This window comes from Macaca nemestrina, chromosome 8 (assembly GCF_043159975.1).
Source record: "Macaca nemestrina isolate mMacNem1 chromosome 8, mMacNem.hap1, whole genome shotgun sequence".
Lineage (NCBI taxonomy): Eukaryota > Metazoa > Chordata > Mammalia > Primates > Cercopithecidae > Macaca > Macaca nemestrina.
The window spans coordinates 35,974,673-35,996,294 of NC_092132.1; the positions used below are offsets into that span (position 1 = coordinate 35,974,673).

The 21,622-nt window shown below is 37.5% G+C and overlaps 1 protein-coding gene across 6 annotated transcripts in view; it reads right to left on the minus strand.

Annotated features, from left to right (window-relative positions):
• Positions 1-21,622, minus strand: part of LOC105475972 (PKHD1 like 1) — a 166,509-nt gene that overhangs the window by 8,037 nt on the left and 136,850 nt on the right. For all 6 annotated transcript variants that reach the window (XM_011731513.2, XM_071067900.1, XM_071067901.1 and 3 more), the window contains 7 exons: positions 16,348-16,513; positions 12,918-13,150; positions 12,552-12,719; positions 9,806-9,963; positions 7,249-7,384; positions 4,045-4,389; positions 235-386 (listed from right to left, as the gene is read on the minus strand). In XM_011731513.2, the coding sequence (XP_011729815.2) occupies positions 235-386; positions 4,045-4,389; positions 7,249-7,384; positions 9,806-9,963; positions 12,552-12,719; positions 12,918-13,150; positions 16,348-16,513 (1,358 nt within the window). The remainder of the gene's footprint in view (positions 1-234; positions 387-4,044; positions 4,390-7,248; positions 7,385-9,805; positions 9,964-12,551; positions 12,720-12,917; positions 13,151-16,347; positions 16,514-21,622) is intronic.

Sequence of the window (21,622 nt, forward strand, 5' to 3'; positions counted from 1 at the left end):
TAAATATGCAAAGCAAAGCAAATTTAGAACCAATACACAACTTTTGGAAGATATGCTCCTTTGTTCAAACAACTTTATTATCATTTTAGCGAGCCTATGAAAAGTCAACAATAAATAAGAAACACATGCCTTCTAAATTATTGTTTTGAAATAGAAACAGACAGTTAAAATAAGAAATAAGTAATGATATTTTAAGTCCCGAAAAATGCATTTTTTCTAGTTGCATTTTCTTACCTTAATCCAGCCAGAGTCACTTGGTCTGGGGAGGGGATTAGTAATAGTCATGGATGAAATGTTAAATCCAAGGATACTACTGATTTTTCCTGAAATTACAGCTTGTCCAAGAGAACCAGCAATTTCCTGGAGTTCAGATAATTGCATCTGACCTGTAGGGAAACAGTATGGTGACATTTGGATTATAAAAGCATAGAACTGTGAAAACACATGAGAGTTTTTCACTTTAGCTTTCTTTGCATTGCTCCATTGCATTATAGAATTCCAAGGCTTTCTGAGCAAAACACAACAGTCATATTAATGAGGGGAGGAAAAGGAAGAGCTCAGGAGAATATACTTTAAGTTGGAATTAAAGGAAAAACAAAGGTAGATAAAACAGATACAAGAAAAACGAATGAAAACATAGTGGGAGAATATATGTCTCTTAATTTAATACTTTCTCATACCAATCTTTCTTTACCAATGAAGCATTATCATGCATTTCTATTATCATATGTCATTTTAAAAGATAAAGTGTTAATTTTGGAATGGAAGGATTGTTAGAATCTATCATATTATGTGTATGTATTCATATATTAGTTGCTAAAGTTATTAAATTACTAACCAATTGTTACTGGCTTCGGACATTTGACAATTCTCAGTTACTTTTAACACTACATATAGTTTCTGTTCCCCTTTTCTAGCATGGCAGGTCTAGGGTTTCCTCTTAAACCTTCTGCCCCCATAGTGCTCCTTACCTTATAAAGTGGTACCGTCATGCACCATATTCCCTTTTTCAGAAGCCTGGTAGTTTTGCTTAATCCCTGCTCCTTCACCTCTCCACTACGCCACATCTAATCCATTACCAATTTCTAAATCTCTCTGTCCCTGCTGTTAAAGTCCTAATTAAAGCCACATCAGCAGGGTTACTAAAACCACCTTTAATCTGACTCTCTGGAGTCAGACTGATCTTTTAAGAAACAACTGTAAAACAGGATAACGTTTTGGTGTATTGCAGGCCTTACTAACCCCTTGTTCCTAGGTATCCTGTACCTTCTATATCCAGAGTCACGCCTTGAGGAATCAAATCACTGAGTTTCTTCTGTTAAAGTTAAGCCATAAAGCTTACAGTACTCAGGAAGAAGAAGGTAACATCTTGGGCCAGCAGGTCTGACATGACACTATGAACCCCACAGTCCTAAGCCATTTCATTCCTTGTCAGTTTAAAAGGACTCTTTTGGATGATGCAGACTCTTTTGGAAAAAGGCTCAGTCTTTCATATTCCTCCCTCTCCTCATACTCCCTCCGGAAACAGCCTTCTCCAAGGGGGCCTCCCAAGTCTGAGGGCTTGTGTATCTAGCTGTAGCAGTACAGAACTGCTTCAGGTCCATGCACTACTACTACTACTTTGTCTTCACTGGTTTTTGGCATGGAATGGCAGGTCTGATCTGGTCTGCACTGTTAACAGGTTCTCGCTGACCATTTGACATGTGAGGGCATTCATTTCTGCTGATTGCCATCTAGAAACCAAAGACCTTAACTTGAAGTCCTCTTATTCCTGACTCTAGAATTCTGTCTGCTCATAAGTGCCTTTAATACATAGGTAACCCCTTTCTAGGACATCTGGGAATTTCTGGATATCCTGATACTATATAAAAGCTATAAGAAGCCAGGAGTACAATTACATGAACATCTTTCTTGCCATTTCTCAACATTTTGTTGTGATTCACCACGTTGTAGGGTTCTCCTTGAGACTTGAAACACTATCCCAGTCTGTATCTGGAAAGCATGCCATTAGCTTGTCCCTTCCACCATCCCTAACTTCTACATTCTTCAATGGTCTTATACCTGTCTGGATACATCTAACAAACTAAAACAGATTTAAGGGTACGGACGTAGTAGGGATTGTATGTGGGGAAATGTATGTCACATGTAAGAAATAAATCCCAGTTTCTTTGGATATCTAGTGGCTAGTATGATAAATTTTGGACCTCACAATACGTAAGGGCTCACCAGGGATTTCTAAGAGTAGGTGAGTAATCTGTATATGTGCCATCGACCCTCTACAACTCCTAAAGTAACAGGCAAAGTCCTGCTGAGTCCAAATCCTGAGCCTGTAAGTCCAAGTGAATACAGAACTGACGAAGGAAAGTTAACTATGACTCTGGGCAGAGAACATTGTGGGAGATCTGGTTGCAACACAAGCCTATGCTTCCTACGCTCTTCTAACCAAGAGTTTATAAACACCTCCCTCCATGCAGGCAAGCCTTCCCACAGGCTTATCCCCCAATGGAAGAAACTTCCGCCTGCTTAGCTGGTAGAATTCCAGAGTGATAATATGGTAGGTGCATAGAGTCAATGCCTAGAAGCAAACCTCTTGAGAAAATCAGTGACGATCCCTAGTGGCATAAAATGAGAACTCCACCCAGTACCCAGGTTTACACAGAGCCTAGGAGTTTAATGATAAAGTGACTGAAGACAGGTAGATACAGTAGATCCCAACCTTGTGGGGCTGCAGTTTATACACATCTGGAAGATCTCTTTAGGAAAAGGAATGCAGAAAAATCATACCTTTATAGCTTTCATAATAACATTCAATGATTTGACCACATTATGAGGACCTCTCCTAAGGTATTGAAAGTGAAAGCCCCTCCCAGGACTTGTATCAGTAAGGGGACTTGAAGTGTAAGCTTCATAAGCTGGATGGCAGATCTTCCTCTGACAGATACCTGCCTCCCCTATTATTGGGGAGGGGTACACCTAGGTCAGAGTACTTGTGCTTGACCACTGAAGACAAAGGCATGGCTGCAGGTTAGCAGTGGGGGATGTTATTGCATGCCAGAAGACCAGGAAAGTTCAGTAGTACCTCAAGAGATGCATATGTAGAGCAGAGAAGTTGACCCACTCTGTAGCAGAGGCTGTGAAGACAAGATGATAACACGAGGATGGAGACCAGGACAGCCCCTTGGTATTCAGACCCCAACTTGAAAGGAGCAGATGGATAGAGAAAATTTGGAGAGCTGAGCATTTACCCAAGTGCCCAAACTGAGTAACGCTAAGGAAATGATTTAAGCCAGCAGAGATTTCTCTGATGGGACAGTTGAGCTTATTTTTTATCTCTGATAAAAACTAGAAAGTGAGGGACACAAAGAGGGGATGATGGCTCATGAGGATGATTTGCTCAGTCACAGGAAATAAAGACAGATTATATACTTGCACATCTGCCCTTGTTAGGGTGAACCTGTGACTTTACCATGGACATCTAACTCACAGCTCCACTGCTCAGAATATCCAAGTATATCTACTCTTTTTCTTAAGAAAACATCCACAGTCCTTCCTTTGACTTCCAAAGCTCTCCACGTCTAGCACCTGTCTAGCCCTCGGCTACACCTCCAGCAGCTTGTCCTTCCTGGCTCCTTCCACTCCAGACCAATTGGACCTGTTTCCTCTCTTCAAATGCACCAAACTCTCACCAACAGTTTCCATAGCCTGAACACTCTTTTTCCTCTGTCTTTTCATTGACTATCTTCATCCTTAATCGCTCATCTATAAGGTCACTTGCTTAAGTAGGTCTTCCCAGATCTTTTTATATTAGATCAAATTCTTTTGTTGAATTTATTAATCATCACAATAACAAAACAGAGATTCAAATTCCTTCCAATTCTAAGAGTTTGGTAGTACAGGAAAAAGGGTCTCTAGGCGCGTAGGAGGGTTCAGGATGTGGGGTTGATGGGACTTCCTGAGGCCTGGCTCGCCAGGCCCTGATCAGGTTATTTATGGATGTGGATTTGGTAATTGCATTCCTCCATCTCAAACAACTGTTATTCATACCTGTGGTGCCATTGCTTAAGAACTGAATAGGAGGGTCTCCAATCTCTATTTCAATTATGAATCCCATGGATCTCTTCCTTCTCAGACTCTTCCCTCTTATCATTTTGCTGATACGGATTTTGTCACTTGGTATCTTTAGGAACAAGGCAAGATTTCTAACCAGATTGTGAGAGGTATAAAAGTCATCTTCTGTTGCAGCAGGTAATTGGAAAGAAACAAATATCACTGTGGCAGTGTGAATTTCAACAGGTATAGTTCCTTTAACCAAAAGATAAAGCAGCTGGTAGGTTCTATCAAAGTAGTTTTCACCAAGGACAGTGGAATCCAGGTTAGGAAGAAATTGGTCTATGAAGGAAAAAAGCCAGAACAGCACAGCTAAGTATTATATATTATCACAATCAACATGCATAACTTAATGTTTATTTAAATTTAGAAAATCCCCCCCAAATTCAACTTTATCATTCTTTCACAAGAAAGCATACCTTTTAAAAACAAGAACACTTATAGAACTGACTTGTGAAATTAAAGCCACTCCTTTAAAAAATACCACAAATAATCATTACACATTGTTTGTTTTAAAAAATAATTAGCTATATAGACACAGTATAAATGAGAAACAAATTGAGTTATGATCCCAGGAGCCTATACTGTACTTGAAACACTATTCACATGCTCATGATTTTAAAGACTTGACTGAAGGCATTTGGTAATTTAAAAATATAAATTTAACTTTACTAGTTATCTAATTTATGCAGTGCTATATGCCAACTCTTAAAAGAGCATTTACAATTCAGTGTTTCTATTTTAACTAAGGACAAAACTGTGTAATATAAATGAAGTATATGTTAAAACATCTCAGAAGAACCTTATACCAACTAAACAGACTTACATTTCAGCCTGAAAAAGTTTGGTGAATGCAAAACAAACTCTGCTAGGGAACTGAATTTTACAAAAGTGATTGAGATCATTATAATGAATGAATAAATATGTATTATTTTATGGCAGAGTATCAACAATGTCTAAGAGTTAATAAACCCACTAACACATGTTGAGCCCAGACAAATGCTGAATTGTGTAATAGTGGTGGTATGAGATATGTAGCTTCTTACATTTCATTGTGAGGCTTACTGGGAAAAAGAAATTAAAATTTTAGGAAGAAGAAGGAATTTCACAGTAATGAAAGAAGCAGAGACAAAGATAATAAAACATTTGGGTAACCCCCAAAGTATGTATAGGTTCATAACACAGGGATATTATTTTGCATTCCAAGTGCCAAAGCAAAACGCTCACTTAAAAGCAATGCTGTTTCAGAAAAACACCACTACCACTACCATAAAACACACATTTATCTGTAAGAGGGCAGTGGTAGAATTGTTTTCCAGCTCTTCAGCACCTACATTATCAATTCTTTACATTATATTCTGTCTATGGAGAACAAAATAATATCCCTGTGTTATGGATCTATACATATTTTGGGGTTTTGGAAATGTTTTATTAATTTATGTCTCTGCTTTTTTCATTACTGTGAAATTCCATCCTCTTTCTAAAATTTTAATTTCTTTTTCCTAATAAGCCTCACAATGAAATGTGGTAAGAAGCTAAATGTTTTATTCCACTATTAATTATACAATTCAGCATTTGTCTGGGCTCAATATATGTTAGTGGAACTCTCTGCCTAAGAAGATAGTTCCTATTTTCCTGACTCTGAATGATATTGCGCTTGGTACCATATGTGTTATTTGAAAAGAGTGAAAATTTTATTAAAATTAAGCTATAAATGCCATTTCATTCATGACACAACTATTTATATATAAAAAGTAGTAATGCTGACTCTCTTAATTTAAAAGAAGGCAATATAGCATAATGGTTAAGTGCATGGGTTTTAGAGCTAGACTGTTTTTGAGTCCTTGTTGTGCACCATACTAGCTTAAGACTGCTATGGACTGAATTGTGCCCCCATATTTCACATGTTGAAGCCCCAACCTTCAAGGTGATGATATTTGGAGATGAGAGCCTTTGGGAGGAAAGAGGGTTTAGATGAGATTGTGAAGGGGGAGACCTCATGATGGAATTAGTGCCCTTCTAAAAGGAGACACCAAAGAACTTGCTCGCATCACAGTCTCTCAGTCATGTCAGGACACAGCAAGAAAGTGGCCATCTGCAAGCCAAGCAAAGAGCCCTCAGCAGAACATGACCATCATGGCACCCTGATCTCAAACTTTCAGATATCCAGAGAAAATAAATTTCTGTCGTTTGAGCCACTCAATCTGTGGTATTTTGTTATGGCAGACTGAACTAAGACTACTATCTTGGCAAATTACTTCCTGTGTCTCAATTAGCCATCTGTGCCTACCTCAAAGAGTTACTATGATGTAGTAACAATGAGTTAGGCATAAAGCATGTAGAGCTGTGCCTGAAATATATTAATGTCTCTGGAAACATTAGCAATTCATGTTATTAATAGGAATATGACTTCTTCTATAAAAGCAAACAGATTACCCATTCATATTTTCAAGTCTAGCTCATATTATGATCTACCACACACATCTATATAATGGTTAGCTAAGATTATGGATCACATCAAAAGATGAGGATGAATAGCCCATGTGGAATGGAATGTATGCTATTGGCCTCATTAGAATCCTGTTTAACAAAAAGACTTACATAAGCAGATATAAATCCTGGTTTTACAAATATTGGTCAATGAATAAGTTTAGCCTCTTCCATATGTTTCATTTAACAAAAGTTTATTTTATCATATTTACTTCAAAACCTTTAGTTGATGTTATATTAGCTTTCTTGGCAATAATTCTTATGACCGCCAATTAATTTAGTCTCTAACCTCTATGAAATAGAAGTAAAGTCAAGATAAGGTGAAAATTTTAAGCAAAATCTCTTCTGAACATAGGAAGGACTAAATTCAATGTATGTGAAATGAAAACATTCTTAGGAAGCAAAAGAATGCCCATGATAAACAAAAACTCATACCTGCATGTGCACAGATAAATAAGTTTCATTAGGAGTGATCTTTCAAGACACTCATGTTACAAATGAACACATCTTAGTATTTGGTGGACTATGGCTAAAAACTTGTTTTCTTCTGCATTATCAATAGATAAAGAATTAAAAATACTCATAATCAGACATTTAAAATGTTACAAATAAGTACATATTCCATGTGTACTGTATTTTTTGAGAAAATACCTTTGTACAGATGGTTATTAAGTTCACAGTGTTTCTGCTGGGCATTCCATATTGTATTTTTTGGACAGACCAATGAGTTGTTCACATAGACATCCAAACGTTGAAGTGTGGAAAAGAAAATTCCTACTAGAACAGCCTATTAAAGAAAAAAAAGTTTTGTCTTAAGAAAGCAATAAAACAGAATATTTGTAATTTAGCACTTAAACCATGCTTCAATATTGTATACTTTCTGCAAACTATTAAAACTAAGTTTTGGCCGGGCGCGGTGGCTCCCAGCACTTTGGGAGGCCGAGGCGGGCGGATCACAAGGTCAGGAGATTGAGACCATCCTGGCTAACACGGTGAAACCCCGTCTCTACTAAAAATACAAAAAATTAGCCGGGCGAGGTGGCAAGCGCCTGTAGTCCCAGCTACTCCGGAGGCTGAGGCGGGAGAATGGCGTGAACCCGGGAGGCAGAGCTTGCAGTGAGCCGAGATCGCGCCACTGCACTCCAGCCTGGGTGACAGAGCGAGACTCCGACTGGAAAAACAAAACAAAACAAACAAAAACCTAACTTTTATGGTTTTGGGATAAGTGATGAACTAAAATTTTAAAATGGGCTTACATTCAACCTTTCATACAGATAGTACAACTTAACCCTTAATTGACCATTCTCAATAGAAAAGTACAAAAAGATAAATTATTAGATGACTATCTCTAAGTTTAAAAAAAGGGTCATTTAAAAGACAACAAAGGACAATACAGACTTTCAATGTCAGGAGCAGGGAAAGGGGGACTTAGCTGTACTCTGTATAATGCAGCCACACAAAATCAGGTACTTCATGTTGGAAAAAAAATGCTCATCTCTGAGAAAAATTTGGTAGAAAGACTAATAAATGTCAAAATAACTATCCTCTCTGATTCAATTTTATTCATTTTTCATGTTTATATTGCTTACATTTCATGCTATCAGCTATGATCATAAAGAGACTGGCTTTTCCAAGAGCAGGAAAGGATTAATATGGATTTTAATAAGCTATACATAGTTCTGGAATCTTCTTTTGATATTGTCTTCAGAGGCTCAGAATATTAACAGTCACATTACTTTGTAGTCACCATTCTCATTTTTAGAGTTAAAATATTCTCTTCTGAATTTTTTAAAAGAAAATTTTGAGTTCCTATTTCAGCCATGTGGTATTCTAAGTGCTGGCAAGAGCCACTGGCTTCTTTGAGCTTATATTCAAGAGTGATGAGAGACAAAAAATAGAAGTAATAAAAGGTAAAGTAGGAAACATGGTAGATAGTGATGAATCTTGTGGAGAAAAGAAAAATGTAAATCAGGGTGCGTGCAACTTGGGAGAGCCAAGGAAGAAGGCATGATCTTGGAGGCCTATTGAGAAAGTGGAATCTGAGGCGACAGGAACTTTAGCCGCTTAGGGTAGAGTGTTTTAGGCTAAGGCAACATGAGAAACATAGGCCTAGGGGGTAGCATGTTTGGTGTCCCTAGGAACAACAAGGAGCTCAGTGGGGCTGGAGGAGTAGAAGAAGCCAGAGAGCTCAGGGATGAGAGAGATTCCCATAGGGCCTCACAGGTCATGGTGAGGATTCTAACTCTTGGACAGAGACCAATAGGGAAATTGTTACAGGGTTTGAGGCATGGGAGAGACGTGATCTGACATATTTTCAAGGTATCTGGCTACTAAGTTGGGGACAGACTATAGAAGGGCAAAGGTGGAAGTAGAAAGAGGAATTGGGAGGCAATTACCATGATGCAGGAAAGGCTCAAACTGGATAGTAGCAGTGGAGGTGGTGAGAAGTGGACAGATTCTGGTATTTTGAAGACAGACTCAAAACAACTTGCAGATGGATTGGATGAGGAATGTGAGCAAAAGAGAGGAGTCAAGAGTGCTTCCAAGGTTTTATCTGGTGCGAAGGGATGGAACTTTTATTCCTTTCTCTGCTTCACCTTATCAGCATTCTTTCTTCACATTAAACACCCTGGGACTTTAAAGTCTCATATTCTTAGAAAAGAAAATCTGAATTATGACACTACTGGTTAAACTCATACTCTTTTCATACTAATTAAATATAAATTTAATGATCCTGTCCGAGTTCAGTTTCTAGCAAAGACTTGACATTATTGAAGATATTAAAAATAACATGCTGCAGTCTCTGAAGTAAATTCCAAAGGTGTATTTCTGACATATATAAGTAATAGCAGCATTGAAGAATAAGTATATAATTCCAAGTGATCAGTTTTGAAGGTACATTATTTTTATGTAAAAATTAGGTTTGCTTGTTAATCATGCAAATCATAGGCATCACTGTCATGCCTCATGTATGGAGCACCAAATCAAGTGCATATGGCAAGGGGATGATGGTGATGCTTGGTATTTGTACCTTCAGGCTAATGAAAACTGTCTAGACTAATAATAATTTCGGTGGTACCCTGATGCATCCTTGGAAATGGGCTGTAAGGCTGACAATGCTAGAATAAGGGAGGAGATACAAGTCTTAGCAGATAGAAATAACATGCAAATAATCAACAGCAATTACCCTTAAGATATCTTGTCCTACCTTATTATGGTCAACATTAAGCAACATCAGTCGAAGATTCTGAGGACTGGTGCCAGTGAAGTAAACTTCATAAGATGTGTTCAGAGCCACAATGCTGTGAAACAGGGATAGCCTTCTCTGGCATGTATATCCAGCACACCAGCCATGATCCTGTGGGCCTAAATCCATGTAAAATGAAAGTGCATATTCCTATATAATGCATTTTATTAGTATAAAATCTGAAGAGTAATTGTATTTAAAATAAATTGCCGTGGTCAAGTTCAAATGCAAGTTCAGCATTTATACCTATTACCCATCCACCGTTACCCAGCCAGCTAAGCTATTTCTCAAACCTTGGCTTAAAAAGGAAGGCAGAGAAGAAACTTCTTCCTATCACCCTTACTTTTACACTGCCCAGGGTAAGAAGGGTGGTAATAAGAATTTGTATTGGAAGGTCACTGAGAGAAATAGTAGATTTGCATATATCTCTACTTTAATGATAATATTCAAGCCTAGGCCACATGGTGAGGAAGAAAATGCTTGATCCTTTCTCCTCCCTACCAAATAAAAGCTTGAGTGGGAATTGAACTTTCTCAGGCTCTTTGTTAGGAAATGTGCTATAACAGAGTTAGTTTGTTACCAATAGGCTCTGTACCTGGAAAACAGGGACATCTGAATGCCTGAACCATTGATTCATTAATTCGTTCTTTCACTCATGCACTTGTTTTTTAAAAATAGTTAATTTATAAATTCAGCAAACACATTCATCTAATCAAGTCATTAATCTTCCTCCATTTTAATTTTAATTTAAGAAATTTTTGTTGACAATTGTTACTACAGGTACCATTACAGTGTTAAAATCATTAATTAACTGAAGCTACCCAAGAAATAACACTCCATCAAACCCTCTAGAAAGCCAAGAAATAGTGAATGCTTTTCTCCCTGAATCCAAACATTTTCTGAGCAGGTTTAAAATGACTTTCATAACAAACTTCTGTATTTCACTTAGTTTTAAAGTGGCTGAGATTATACATATATAAAACATTGAGTGAAATATGGAATGAATTTTATTGATGTATTTATTCATTAGGTTTTCTTTATTTCCTAGCTTACTTGGAAGTATTATCAATATTTATAACTACACTTCAATCAAATTTTAAATCAATATAAACTTCTAAAGCTCCTGTAGAGCCTAACCTTTTCCTTAGCATACAAAATACAAATCCTACTTAACTTTCTTTGTGAGTTTTGAAAACATAAAGAAATATCTATGTATAGCATAAAAATTTAAAGTGGCAAAAGTCGTATTTTTAAGATAAATAAAATTTAAGGTTAATATTCAAAAGGAAACTTGAGTGATTTTCTGTAACTTTTATCTTGGGGAATTTTTTTTCCCTGTCTAGTATAGCACATCCCAAGCTTCAGTGATTCTTCTAACACCTTCATGATTTTTCTGTGCTGCTATCATTTACATAAGAATTCTCTAAATCGATAGTCACTTTTTAAAATTTAAATTCATATTGAAGAAATATGTCTTGTCATAATTGCAAATGGAGAACTTGTATTGCTTGCCAGAAAAGGGAAATGTAAAAATAAGACAATGAAATCTTTATCCACCATATAAAACAGAGCTATTTGGAAAGATCTCTTCTATTACTCCATTATTCATTGACAGTTCTAAAGTTATTCTCATGACCTCTGCTTCATAAAATCCAAAAAGCAGCATCTAAAATTGGGTTGACTGCAGGCCACAGAAACCAGGCATAGCACACATGGGGGTGGGAGAAGTGAGGAAAGCCCTAGAATCATGAAACTTTGGAATACTCCTGATTTAGTTCATTCTGTTCTTACAAACAAGTTTTTAAAGCATTCATATTTTATTGATTTCTAGAATATTTTGGTACATGTTGTGACACCACAAGGGCACAGAAATCTATCTAATCCAAACTATATACACTTTCAGCACATAAAAGATCCTAATCTAAGCCTGTTTAGGGACCAAGTTTTGAGCCCCTGGTGTCATTTCAAGAATATACGATGAATCCTTGTCTGTGTTTTCACTACCTTAAGAAATTCATCTTACTCATTCAAAAAACCTTGGTCTCCTGAGCATGGAGACCATTACCTTCCTTCTCTGCTACAGCCTCCTAAGACCAGAATGGAAGAAACCTGATGCTACAGCTTGACCAACTGGTCTTGACAATCAAAGGAATTAGAGATGAAAAAACATGTTGATGGCAAGGTAAGTCTTCCAAAGATTCATGAGAATAAAACATGAGCAGGCTGAGAATACTGCTTGTCAGGTATTCCAACATTATCAATTTTTAATATACAACACATTATATATATGATATTTTTAATATCAAACACATTATCAATTTTTAATATACACTAGGCAAATTATATTTTTTGGAGATACTTGGACTATTTTTTTCCTTCAAAATACTTATACCACCTTATCAATAAAGTATGAAGATCACTCCAGAAATAACTTTCCCCCTTCTTCTTGCTCTCCTCTCCATCCCTCTTCCCCTCCTTCTTCTTTTTATTTTAATGGCCAATTTTAAATAACTGTCCTCGCTTTCCTGGATGAGGTACTGCAAGATCAAGTCTCTTCCCTGCGCATTGCTCATTCTTACAAATGGAAGGCAAACAAGGCCTCATGTTTGCTAGTTGTGTGGGGTAAATAATTTATGAGATGGCTTCATGCATTTAATAACAAACAAATGTTTTGAGTAACTCTAGTTTATGCATATTGAATACCTACCATTAATGAGATCAACATAACCATTGCCCATTATAGCCACTGGGGAAAGTCTTCGAGTTTCTGTGTCAGGATCCAGACTTTCAATAACCATCATTGCATATTCCATCCCAAAGCACTGATAGCTCTGCCACTCTGGAATGTACTTACAGGTTGAATCTCTAATAATTCCTAGAAACATATTATATATATTTTAGCAATAATACAGAATCTCTTTGTAAAAGAATCCTCATAACATCTTTTTCTTGTTATGCCAGTTTAAGAAGCAGAAAATATAAGTTATTGGTTGAGTAGATAAGTCATTAAAAATAAAACATATATTTTGTTTCATGGGTTTAAGGCCTAACAACAGAATAAGATCCAACAAACCTTTATGAGGTGCTTTCTCTGTGACAGGAATTCTACTTCCATTCAAGAATGTGAGCATCACCTTAGGAATTCTGTAGTCTCCAATTCCTACTTGGCTGTTTCCATCCCATTCATATTCTGCTTGAGGTATCACAGAACCAGCACTCCCCAGAAAGGAGCCATCTATGTCTCTAAGAAAAGATTTCCTCTTGGCATCACAAACCATGTCTATACAATCAGATGGATTGACTTTACTGTGGAGAAAAGTTGAATTATTCAGTTCATTGTTTCTAGAGAGCAATATGAATATACTTGAATATTTGCTAACAGGGTATCCAAAAAAATTAATGTATTAAATCTTATTTCAGAGAGGCTTCAAAGTGGGACCAAGTAGCCTATGTAATTAGCATTGGAATGAGGTCTGCTTTTCCATTGTGTTGATTTGGTCTATGATTATGAATTCATTAACATTTCAAAACAACAAATCATACCTGTGGGATATAAAATCAGGATTCCACTTTTCTATTCTATATGTTGTTGAATGATAGATTTCTTATTTGTGCATTGTTCACAATATACTAACATTTCTCCAGAGAGTAGGTGAATGATTACTGTTTTACAAGACATATAAAATCCCTGTGTTGGCAGGGAAGTCTTTATTATTATTTCCTTTCCTTCTTGTCTTTAAAAATTATGAAAGTATTGCTTACTATAAAATAATCTAAAGATTTATTAAAAGCTCAATCCCTATCACCTTCCCATTCTAAGCTTTTAGGCTCATCACCAATTGCAGATTAGTATATATTCTTGTAGACCTTTGTTTATGGATATATGGATATATTTGGATTGTGTTTATTATGCTACATATTTTAGTAACCATTCTATAGATAACAATAAGAGGTAAGATAAACTCATCATGCAATTCAAACGTAGATGGTATTTTGCCTCATCTTGAGTTATCTGGAGTGTTGATTGATTGTTACCTGATTATAATCATAAAACAGCAGCTTAACGTGTAAGGTACTATACATTCAAATGGTATACATACAATATACTCATAGAATACCATGATATATACCATGGGCAGAGTTATAGTAACAGAATAATAGTGAACAGCTCAGATCTATTGAATAGTATCTAGAATAGCTCTCCCTTTTTGCTATGAGAAACACGTGAAGTTTTTAATACAAGTTATTCCTTACATAATATACAAGTTTTAGAGAAGGATTTTAATAAATATTTTTGTAGTTCATGTGTTCTTTGTATTCCAGTATGTGCAATGTGTTTTTGTAAGCAAGTCTGTGAGTAGAGTGCCCAGTGGCAGTCTTTTATGTTGTGGCTTTGGGCTCTTAGTTTAGGTTCCCAAGAAATAAAGCCTGAGGTGTGGGTTTTTGTTCAAGTAAATTGCCAAAAGAATCCTCTCAAAAGGGGGAGAAGAGAAGTGGTTTATCCAATAGCTTTAATCTGATGCCATGAAAACCTCTGGCACATAAACTGCACAGCAGAGTTGTTGCCACCTTAAGACAAAGCAGCCAGCCTTGTACTCCTGAATTAGTCAGTCGTTTTACAGGGACTGCAGAGTGGTGGGAGGGAGCGCTTTGGATTCCTGTGGCTAGTTCTATTTGGCTAAGAGCAAAGTTCTGAAAAGCCATGGATTGTTATTGGCCAACACTGAGAACATCTGGGGGTTGGGTACACTGCCCAGTAAAGATCTGAGAGAGCACTGACAGCGTCACCTACCAGCACAGAACTCAGAAAAATCACATTTGAAAATGTGGTATTTTCTTCAGGACTTAGATTCTAAAATTATATGTTGAAACTGAAAGATTCAGTGACAAGTAAATAAGAGATAATAACTGCCTCCTGAGGAGGGGCTCTATGGACCCCCCAAACACTGAAGTTCAACAATAATTAAATAAATAAGTGTTGGGTTGTCAGCAAAGCAAAATCAGATGAAGTCAAACAATTTATGAAATATTACATTTATCTGAAGAGGTGCCTACTTCCTTTTTTTGATACAGGGTCTCACTCTGTTGCCCAAGCTGGAGTGCAGTGGTGTGATCACAGCTGTGTGCAGCCTCAACCTCCTGGGCTCAAGCAATCCTCCTGCCTCAGCCTCCTGGGTAGCTAGGACCACAGGTGCACACTACCATACCCAGCTAATTTTTATTTTTTAAATTTTGTAGAGGTGAGAGCTCCTATGTTGCCCAGGCTGGTATCAAACTCCTGGGCTCAAACAGTCTTCCTGCCTCAGCCTCCCAGAATTCTGAGAATATAGGCACTAGCCACCATGACTGGCTGAGATGTCTATTTAAATACAGAACATAATTTCTTTTCTCTTCCCCTAAGCTGAAAATGGTCAAAGATCAGTAATAAAGTTTTTTCTTCCTCCAGTATTGCCTTATATCTAAATTCCTGGTCTGTACTTCTTATAAAAAGTAGGAATTATTAGATATATTATTCTATGACTTAGAATCTAAATGATCACTTCTGGAAATGTCCTGACACCAACTGACCTTTGTGATCAGAAAATCACTGTTCTAAGTTTTTTTATTTATAAAAACTGTGTATTTATAATCACAGTGATTATAATGGCTGACATTTAATTTCCAAGCACATTTTGGGGTGCCTGTGATAGGATATTTTGGAAGCAGTAGGTAATCAAAAAGGGTAAGAAAAAGGGAAGAAATAATAAGAGATATCTCTTGCCCATTAATGACTGTTAACTTGAGAAACAAACAAAAACAATGTGTGTGTGGCTCTTGCCTGTAATCCCAGTGCTTTGGGAGGCCAAAGTAGAAGGAACCTTTGAGGCCAGGAGTTCAAGACCATCCTAGGAAACATAGAAAGACCCTGTTTCTACAAAAAACAAACAAAAAAAGAAACAAACAAAAACTTAATTAAATAAGCCAGGCATAGTGGCATGTGCTTGTAGTCTAAGCTGCTTGGGAGGCTGAGGTGGAAGTATTGCTTGAACTCAAGAGTTTGAGTCTGCAGTGAGCCATGATAGCATCACTGCACTCCAGCCTGAGTGGCAGAGGTATTTTCCAGGATGTCCTCAAACTCCTTGGCTCAAGCAATCTTCCTGCTTCAAACCCTGAATAGCTGGAACTACAGGCACATTATGCCTGCTCTTAAATGGAAAGATATTAAAGTAGAACACACTTCAGACCCCATCTATAGTTTTCATATTTAACAATGATGATGTTATTGATGATTCACACACACACGCAAAGCAATGGGAGAAAACATATATGTTAAAGCCCAGTTTTAAAACTCAACTGAGAACATTTAGATTTACATTATTAAATGGTCTTAATTTTCATAATGCTTATTAAAGTTTCATAAAAACTGGTAGTTATTTTAATATGCCAACTTAGATCTTGAGCAGGAGGAAGTGAGAATGAAAAACTATAAAGATAGAAAAACCACAATTTTTATGTATTTTTACCTTATATCAGGCCTATGTATATATATTTTTGATTGTTCAGTAGTGTCAACCAGTTTTATATTCTTCACATGGATTGGATGCTGTAAATCTTCATTTAAAGGGTTAGTAATGAATATAACATTAGTTTCCCCTGAACAAACATTCTTAAATCCAACAAATGTGGAACCTAAAACATAAATAATAGATAAGTGATTATTTTCTCTAAAGAAAGTGATAAAATCAGATTTATTTAATGCACATTAGCCAAACACATCTTTTGTCACTACCTTAAACATGGCGCTCTTGCCTGATATGGTAAATAAGTCTACCACTATTTGTGGGAGCCTGTTTCCTACCAATATTCATATCACTAGGTAATGATCGCCCATATTTTCTCTGGGCTTGGCCATGTAACTTGGTTTGGCCAATGGGACAATAGCAATCACGGCATAAACAGAGATCTGGAGAGTGCTTGCATATTGGAGCTTGCTCTTTCTTAGTGTTCCAGGGAATTCTGTGACTTCCAGCATATGAGTAAGCCTGTGATACATGTGGCTCTATCACTCCTGTCACCCCAGCTAATGGCCATCACCAACTGTCAGCAAGCATCAACCACCAGACATGGAAGTAAGGCTATCCTAGACTAACCAGCCCATAGTCATCCTATAAACTGACGGCACCTAATGGACAAGACCAGGTGAGACCAGCAGAAAAACCATCCAGCTGAACAAAGCCCAAATTGACAATACACAGAATCATGAGCTAAATGGTTGTTTAAAGTCTCTAAATTTGGGGGGTTATCCAGCTAAGATAAATGAACCACTATTTTTCCCTTGGCTTCTTTGTATATATTACATGGCTAAAAGATAAAATTGATTGGATCCAAAAACTTAATCTCCATTGTACTTAAAATCCAGTAACTCTAAACAGAAAAGAAAAAGGTGACCTCTAAAATTCTTAAATCAGTTATGTTTTATCTATGCCTCTTCTTAATTATATTTCCTCCTAAGAAGAGTCTATACACAGGAATACAAACCTGTAGATGAGTATTAACAAATTATCACAGTAGCAGATGCTGTTTGTGCCCTGCCCAGATCTCCTTTACTGGGTCAGTGCACCCAACACCTAGTTTCTTCTGTAAGTACTGGCTGCAAACCACTCGTAGCTGCAGTCTTCTGTTTTTGTTTTTTGAAATAGAGTCTCACTCTGTCGCCCAGGCTGGAGTCCAGTGGTGTGATCGCGGCTCATTGCAACCTTCACCTCCTGGGTTCAGGCGATTCTGCCTCAGCCTCCCAAGTAGCTGGGATTACAGGTGCCTGCCACCATGCCTGGTTAATTTTTGTATTTTTTCAGTAGAGAGGGTTCCACCATGTTGGCCAGGCTGGCCTCAAACTCCTGACCTCAAGTGATCCACTCACCTTGGCCTCCCAAAGTGTTGGAATTACAGGCGTGAGCCACTGCACCTGGCCAGCTGCTGTCTTCTCTAAAGAATTGCCCTTAGCCACTTGATAGTTCCCTCAACTGAGAGATTATGTACTCCCTTCCATTACCACAAGTAGCTATGCCTGACTGATAAGACATATGGAAGAACTTTTGCCTCAATGTGGGAAAAGCATTTGGCACAATTTACACTCCACAGCTCTCTGAAGTATCAGGTAGAAGAAGCTGGACTTCAGTTGAGGTCATATCCTTGCTTAGCTCCTTCCTCTGCCCTATTCTAATACTTTTCTCACTCCCTTTCTCTTCAGAGCATATCTTCAATAATCCACTTGCATAAGAATTCCATTCTGCTTCTACTTTATTGATGATTTGAAGAAAGAAAATGAAACTATAATGGTCATTCACAAATTCAAAGCAAATCTCAGGATATAAGTGTAAGATTAGCAGAACCTTACAACTTAAGAGATGGTTGGGTTCTGAGCCCTACCAAATCCCCTACATCAAAGGCCCTGACAGAAACAAAGTGGGATGCTAAGTTAGATGGAGATATAGGGGAAGAGCTACTTGGACCTTGAAGTCTCAGAATGTGCTGAATGCTCTGTATGTGTATAAATGGTATACTCCTTCTTATTAGAGAGTAACTTCCTGCTCTACTTGCTTAAAATCATCAGGGACCTCAACAGAGCCTTACAAGAGAAATCTTATCTTCCACAGGACCTGTTCCAAGGGAATTATACACTAGTATGGCCAGTTTTAATATGTGGTTGGAATGACTTTTATTTTTATTAATTTATTTTTTTAATTAATTTATTATTATTATACTTTAAGTTGTAGGGTACATGTGCATAACGTGCAGGTTACATATGTATACTTGTGCCATGTTGGTGTGCTGCACCCATCAACTCGTCATTTACATCAGGTATAACTCCCAATGCAATCGCCCCCCTCCCCCCTCCCCATGATAGGCCCCGGTGTGTGATGTTCCCCTTCCTGAGTCCAAGTGATCTCATTGTTCAGTTCCCCCCTATGAGTGAGAACATGCAGTGTTTGGTTTTCTGTTCTTGTGACAGTTTGCTAAGAATGATGGTTTCCAGCTGCATCCATGTCCCTACAAAGGACACAAACTCATCCTTTTTGATGGCTGCATAGTATTCCATGGTGTATATGTGCCACATTTTCTTAATCCAATCTGTCACTGATGGACATTTGGGTTGATTCCAAGTCTTTGCTATTGTGAATAGTGCTGCAATAAACATACGTGTGCATGTGTCTTTATAGCAGCATAATTTATAATCCTTTGGGTATATACCCAGTAATGGGATGGCTGGGTCATATGGTACATCTAGTTCTAGATCCTTGAGGAATCGCCATACTGTTTTCCATAATGGTTGAACTAGTTTACAATCCCACCAACAGTGTAAAAGTGTTCCTATTTCTCCACATCCTCTCCAGCACCTGTTGTTTCCTGACTTTTGAATGATCGTCATTCTAACTGGTGTGAGATGGTATCTCATTGTGGTTTTGATTTGCATTTCTCTGATGGCCAGTGATGATGAGCATTTTTTCATGTGTCTGTTGGCTGTATGAATGTCTTCTTTTGAGAAATGTCTGTTCATATCCTTTGCCCACTTTTTGATGGGGTTGTTTGTTTTTTCTTGTAAATTTGTTTGAGTTCTTTGTAGGTTCTGGATATTAGCCCTTTGTCAGATGAGTAGATTGCAAAAATGTTCTCCCATTCTGTAGGTTGCCTGTTCACTCTGATGGTAGTTTCTTTTGCTGTGCAGAAGCTCTTTAGTTTAATGAGATCCCATTTGTCAATTTTGGCTTTTGCTGCCGTTGCTTTTGGTGTTTTAGACATGAAGTCTTTGCCCATGCCTATGTCCTGAATGGTACTACCTAGGTTTTCCTCTAGGATTTTTATGGTATTAGGTCTAACATTTAAGTCTGTAATCCATCTTGAATTAATTTTCGTATAAGGAGTAAGGAAAGGATCCAGTTTCAGCCTTCTACTTATGGCTAGCCAATTTTCCCAGCACCATTTATTAAATAGGGAATCCTTTCCCCATTTCTTGTTTCTCTCAGGTTTGTCAAAGATCAGATGGCTGTAGATGTGTGGTATTATTTCTGAGGACTCTGTTCTGTTCCATTGGTCTATATCTCTGTTTTGGTACCAGTACCATGCTGTTTTGGTTACTGTAGCCTTGTAGTATAGTTTGAAGTCAGGTAGCGTGATGCCTCCAGCTTTGTTCTTTTGACTTAGGATTGTCTTGGAGATGCGGGCTCTTTTTTGGTTCCATATGAACTTTAAAGCAGTTTTTTCCAATTCTGTGAAGAAAGTCATTGGTAGCTTGATGGGGATGGCATTGAATCTATAAATTACCTTGGGCAGTATGGCCATTTTCACGATATTGATTCTTCCTATCCATGAGCATGGTATGTTCTTCCATTTGTTTGTGACCTCTTTTATTTCACTGAGCAGTGGTTTGTAGTTCTCCTTGAAGAGGTCCTTTACATCCCTTGTAAGTTGGATTCCTAGGTATTTTATTCTCTTTGAAGCAATTGTGAATGGAAGTTCATTCATGATTTGGCTGTTTGTCTGTTACTGGTGTATAAGAATGCTTGTGATTTTTGCACATTAATTTTGTATCCTGAGACTTTGCTGAAGTTGCTTATCAGCTTAAGGAGATTTTGGGCTGAGACAATGGGGTTTTCTAAATATACAATCATGTCATCTGCAAACAGGGAAAATTTGACTTCTTCTTTTCCTAACTGAATACCCTTGATTTCTTTCTCTTGCCTAATTGCCCTAGCCAGAACTTCCAACACTATGTTGAATAGGAGTGGTGAGAGAGGGCATCCCTGTCTTGTGCCAGTTTTCAAAGGGAATTTTTCCAGTTTTTGCCCATTCAGTATGATATTGGCTGTGGGTTTGTCATAAATAGCTCTTATTATTTTGAGGTACGTTCCATCAATACCGAATTTATTGAGCGTTTTTAGCATGAAGGGCTGTTGAATTTTGTCAAAAGCCTTTTCTGCATCTATTGAGATAATCATGTGGTTCTTGTCTTTGGTTCTGTTTATATGCTGGATTATGTTTATTGATTTGCAAATGTTGAACCAGCCTTGCATCCCAGGGATGAAGCCCACTTGATCATGGTGGATAAGCTTTTTGATGTGTTGCTGAATCCGGTTTGCCAGTATTTTATTGAGGATTTTTGCATCGATGTTCATCAGGGATATTGGTCTAAAATTCTCTTTTTTTGTTGTGTCTCTGCCAGGCTTTGGTATCAGGATGATGTTGGCCTCATAAAATGAGTTAGGGAGGATTCCCTCTTTTGCTATTGATTGGAATAGTTTCAGAAGGAATGGTACCAACTCCTCCTTGTACCTCTGGTAGAATTCAGCTGTGAATCCATCTGGTCCTGGACTTTTTTTGGTTGGCAGGCTATTAATTATTGCCTCAATTTCAGAGCCTGCTATTGGTCTATTCAGGGATTCAACTTCTTCCTGGTTTAGTTTTGGAAGAGTGTAAGTGTCCAGGAAATTATCCATTTCTTCTAGATTTTCCAGTTTATTTGCGTAGAGGTGTTTATAGTATTCTCTGATGGTAGTTTGTATTTCTGTGGGGTCGGTGGTGATATCCCCTTTATCATTTTTAATTGCGTCGATTTGATTCTTCTCTCTTTTCTTCTTTATTAGTCTTGCTAGTGGTCTGTCAATTTGTTGATCTTTTCAAAAAACCAACTCCTTGATTCATTGATTTTTTGGAGGGTTTTTTGTGTCTCTATCTCCTTCAGTTCTGCTCTGATCTTAGTTATTTCTTGCCTTCTGCTAGCTTTCGAATGTGTTTGCTCTT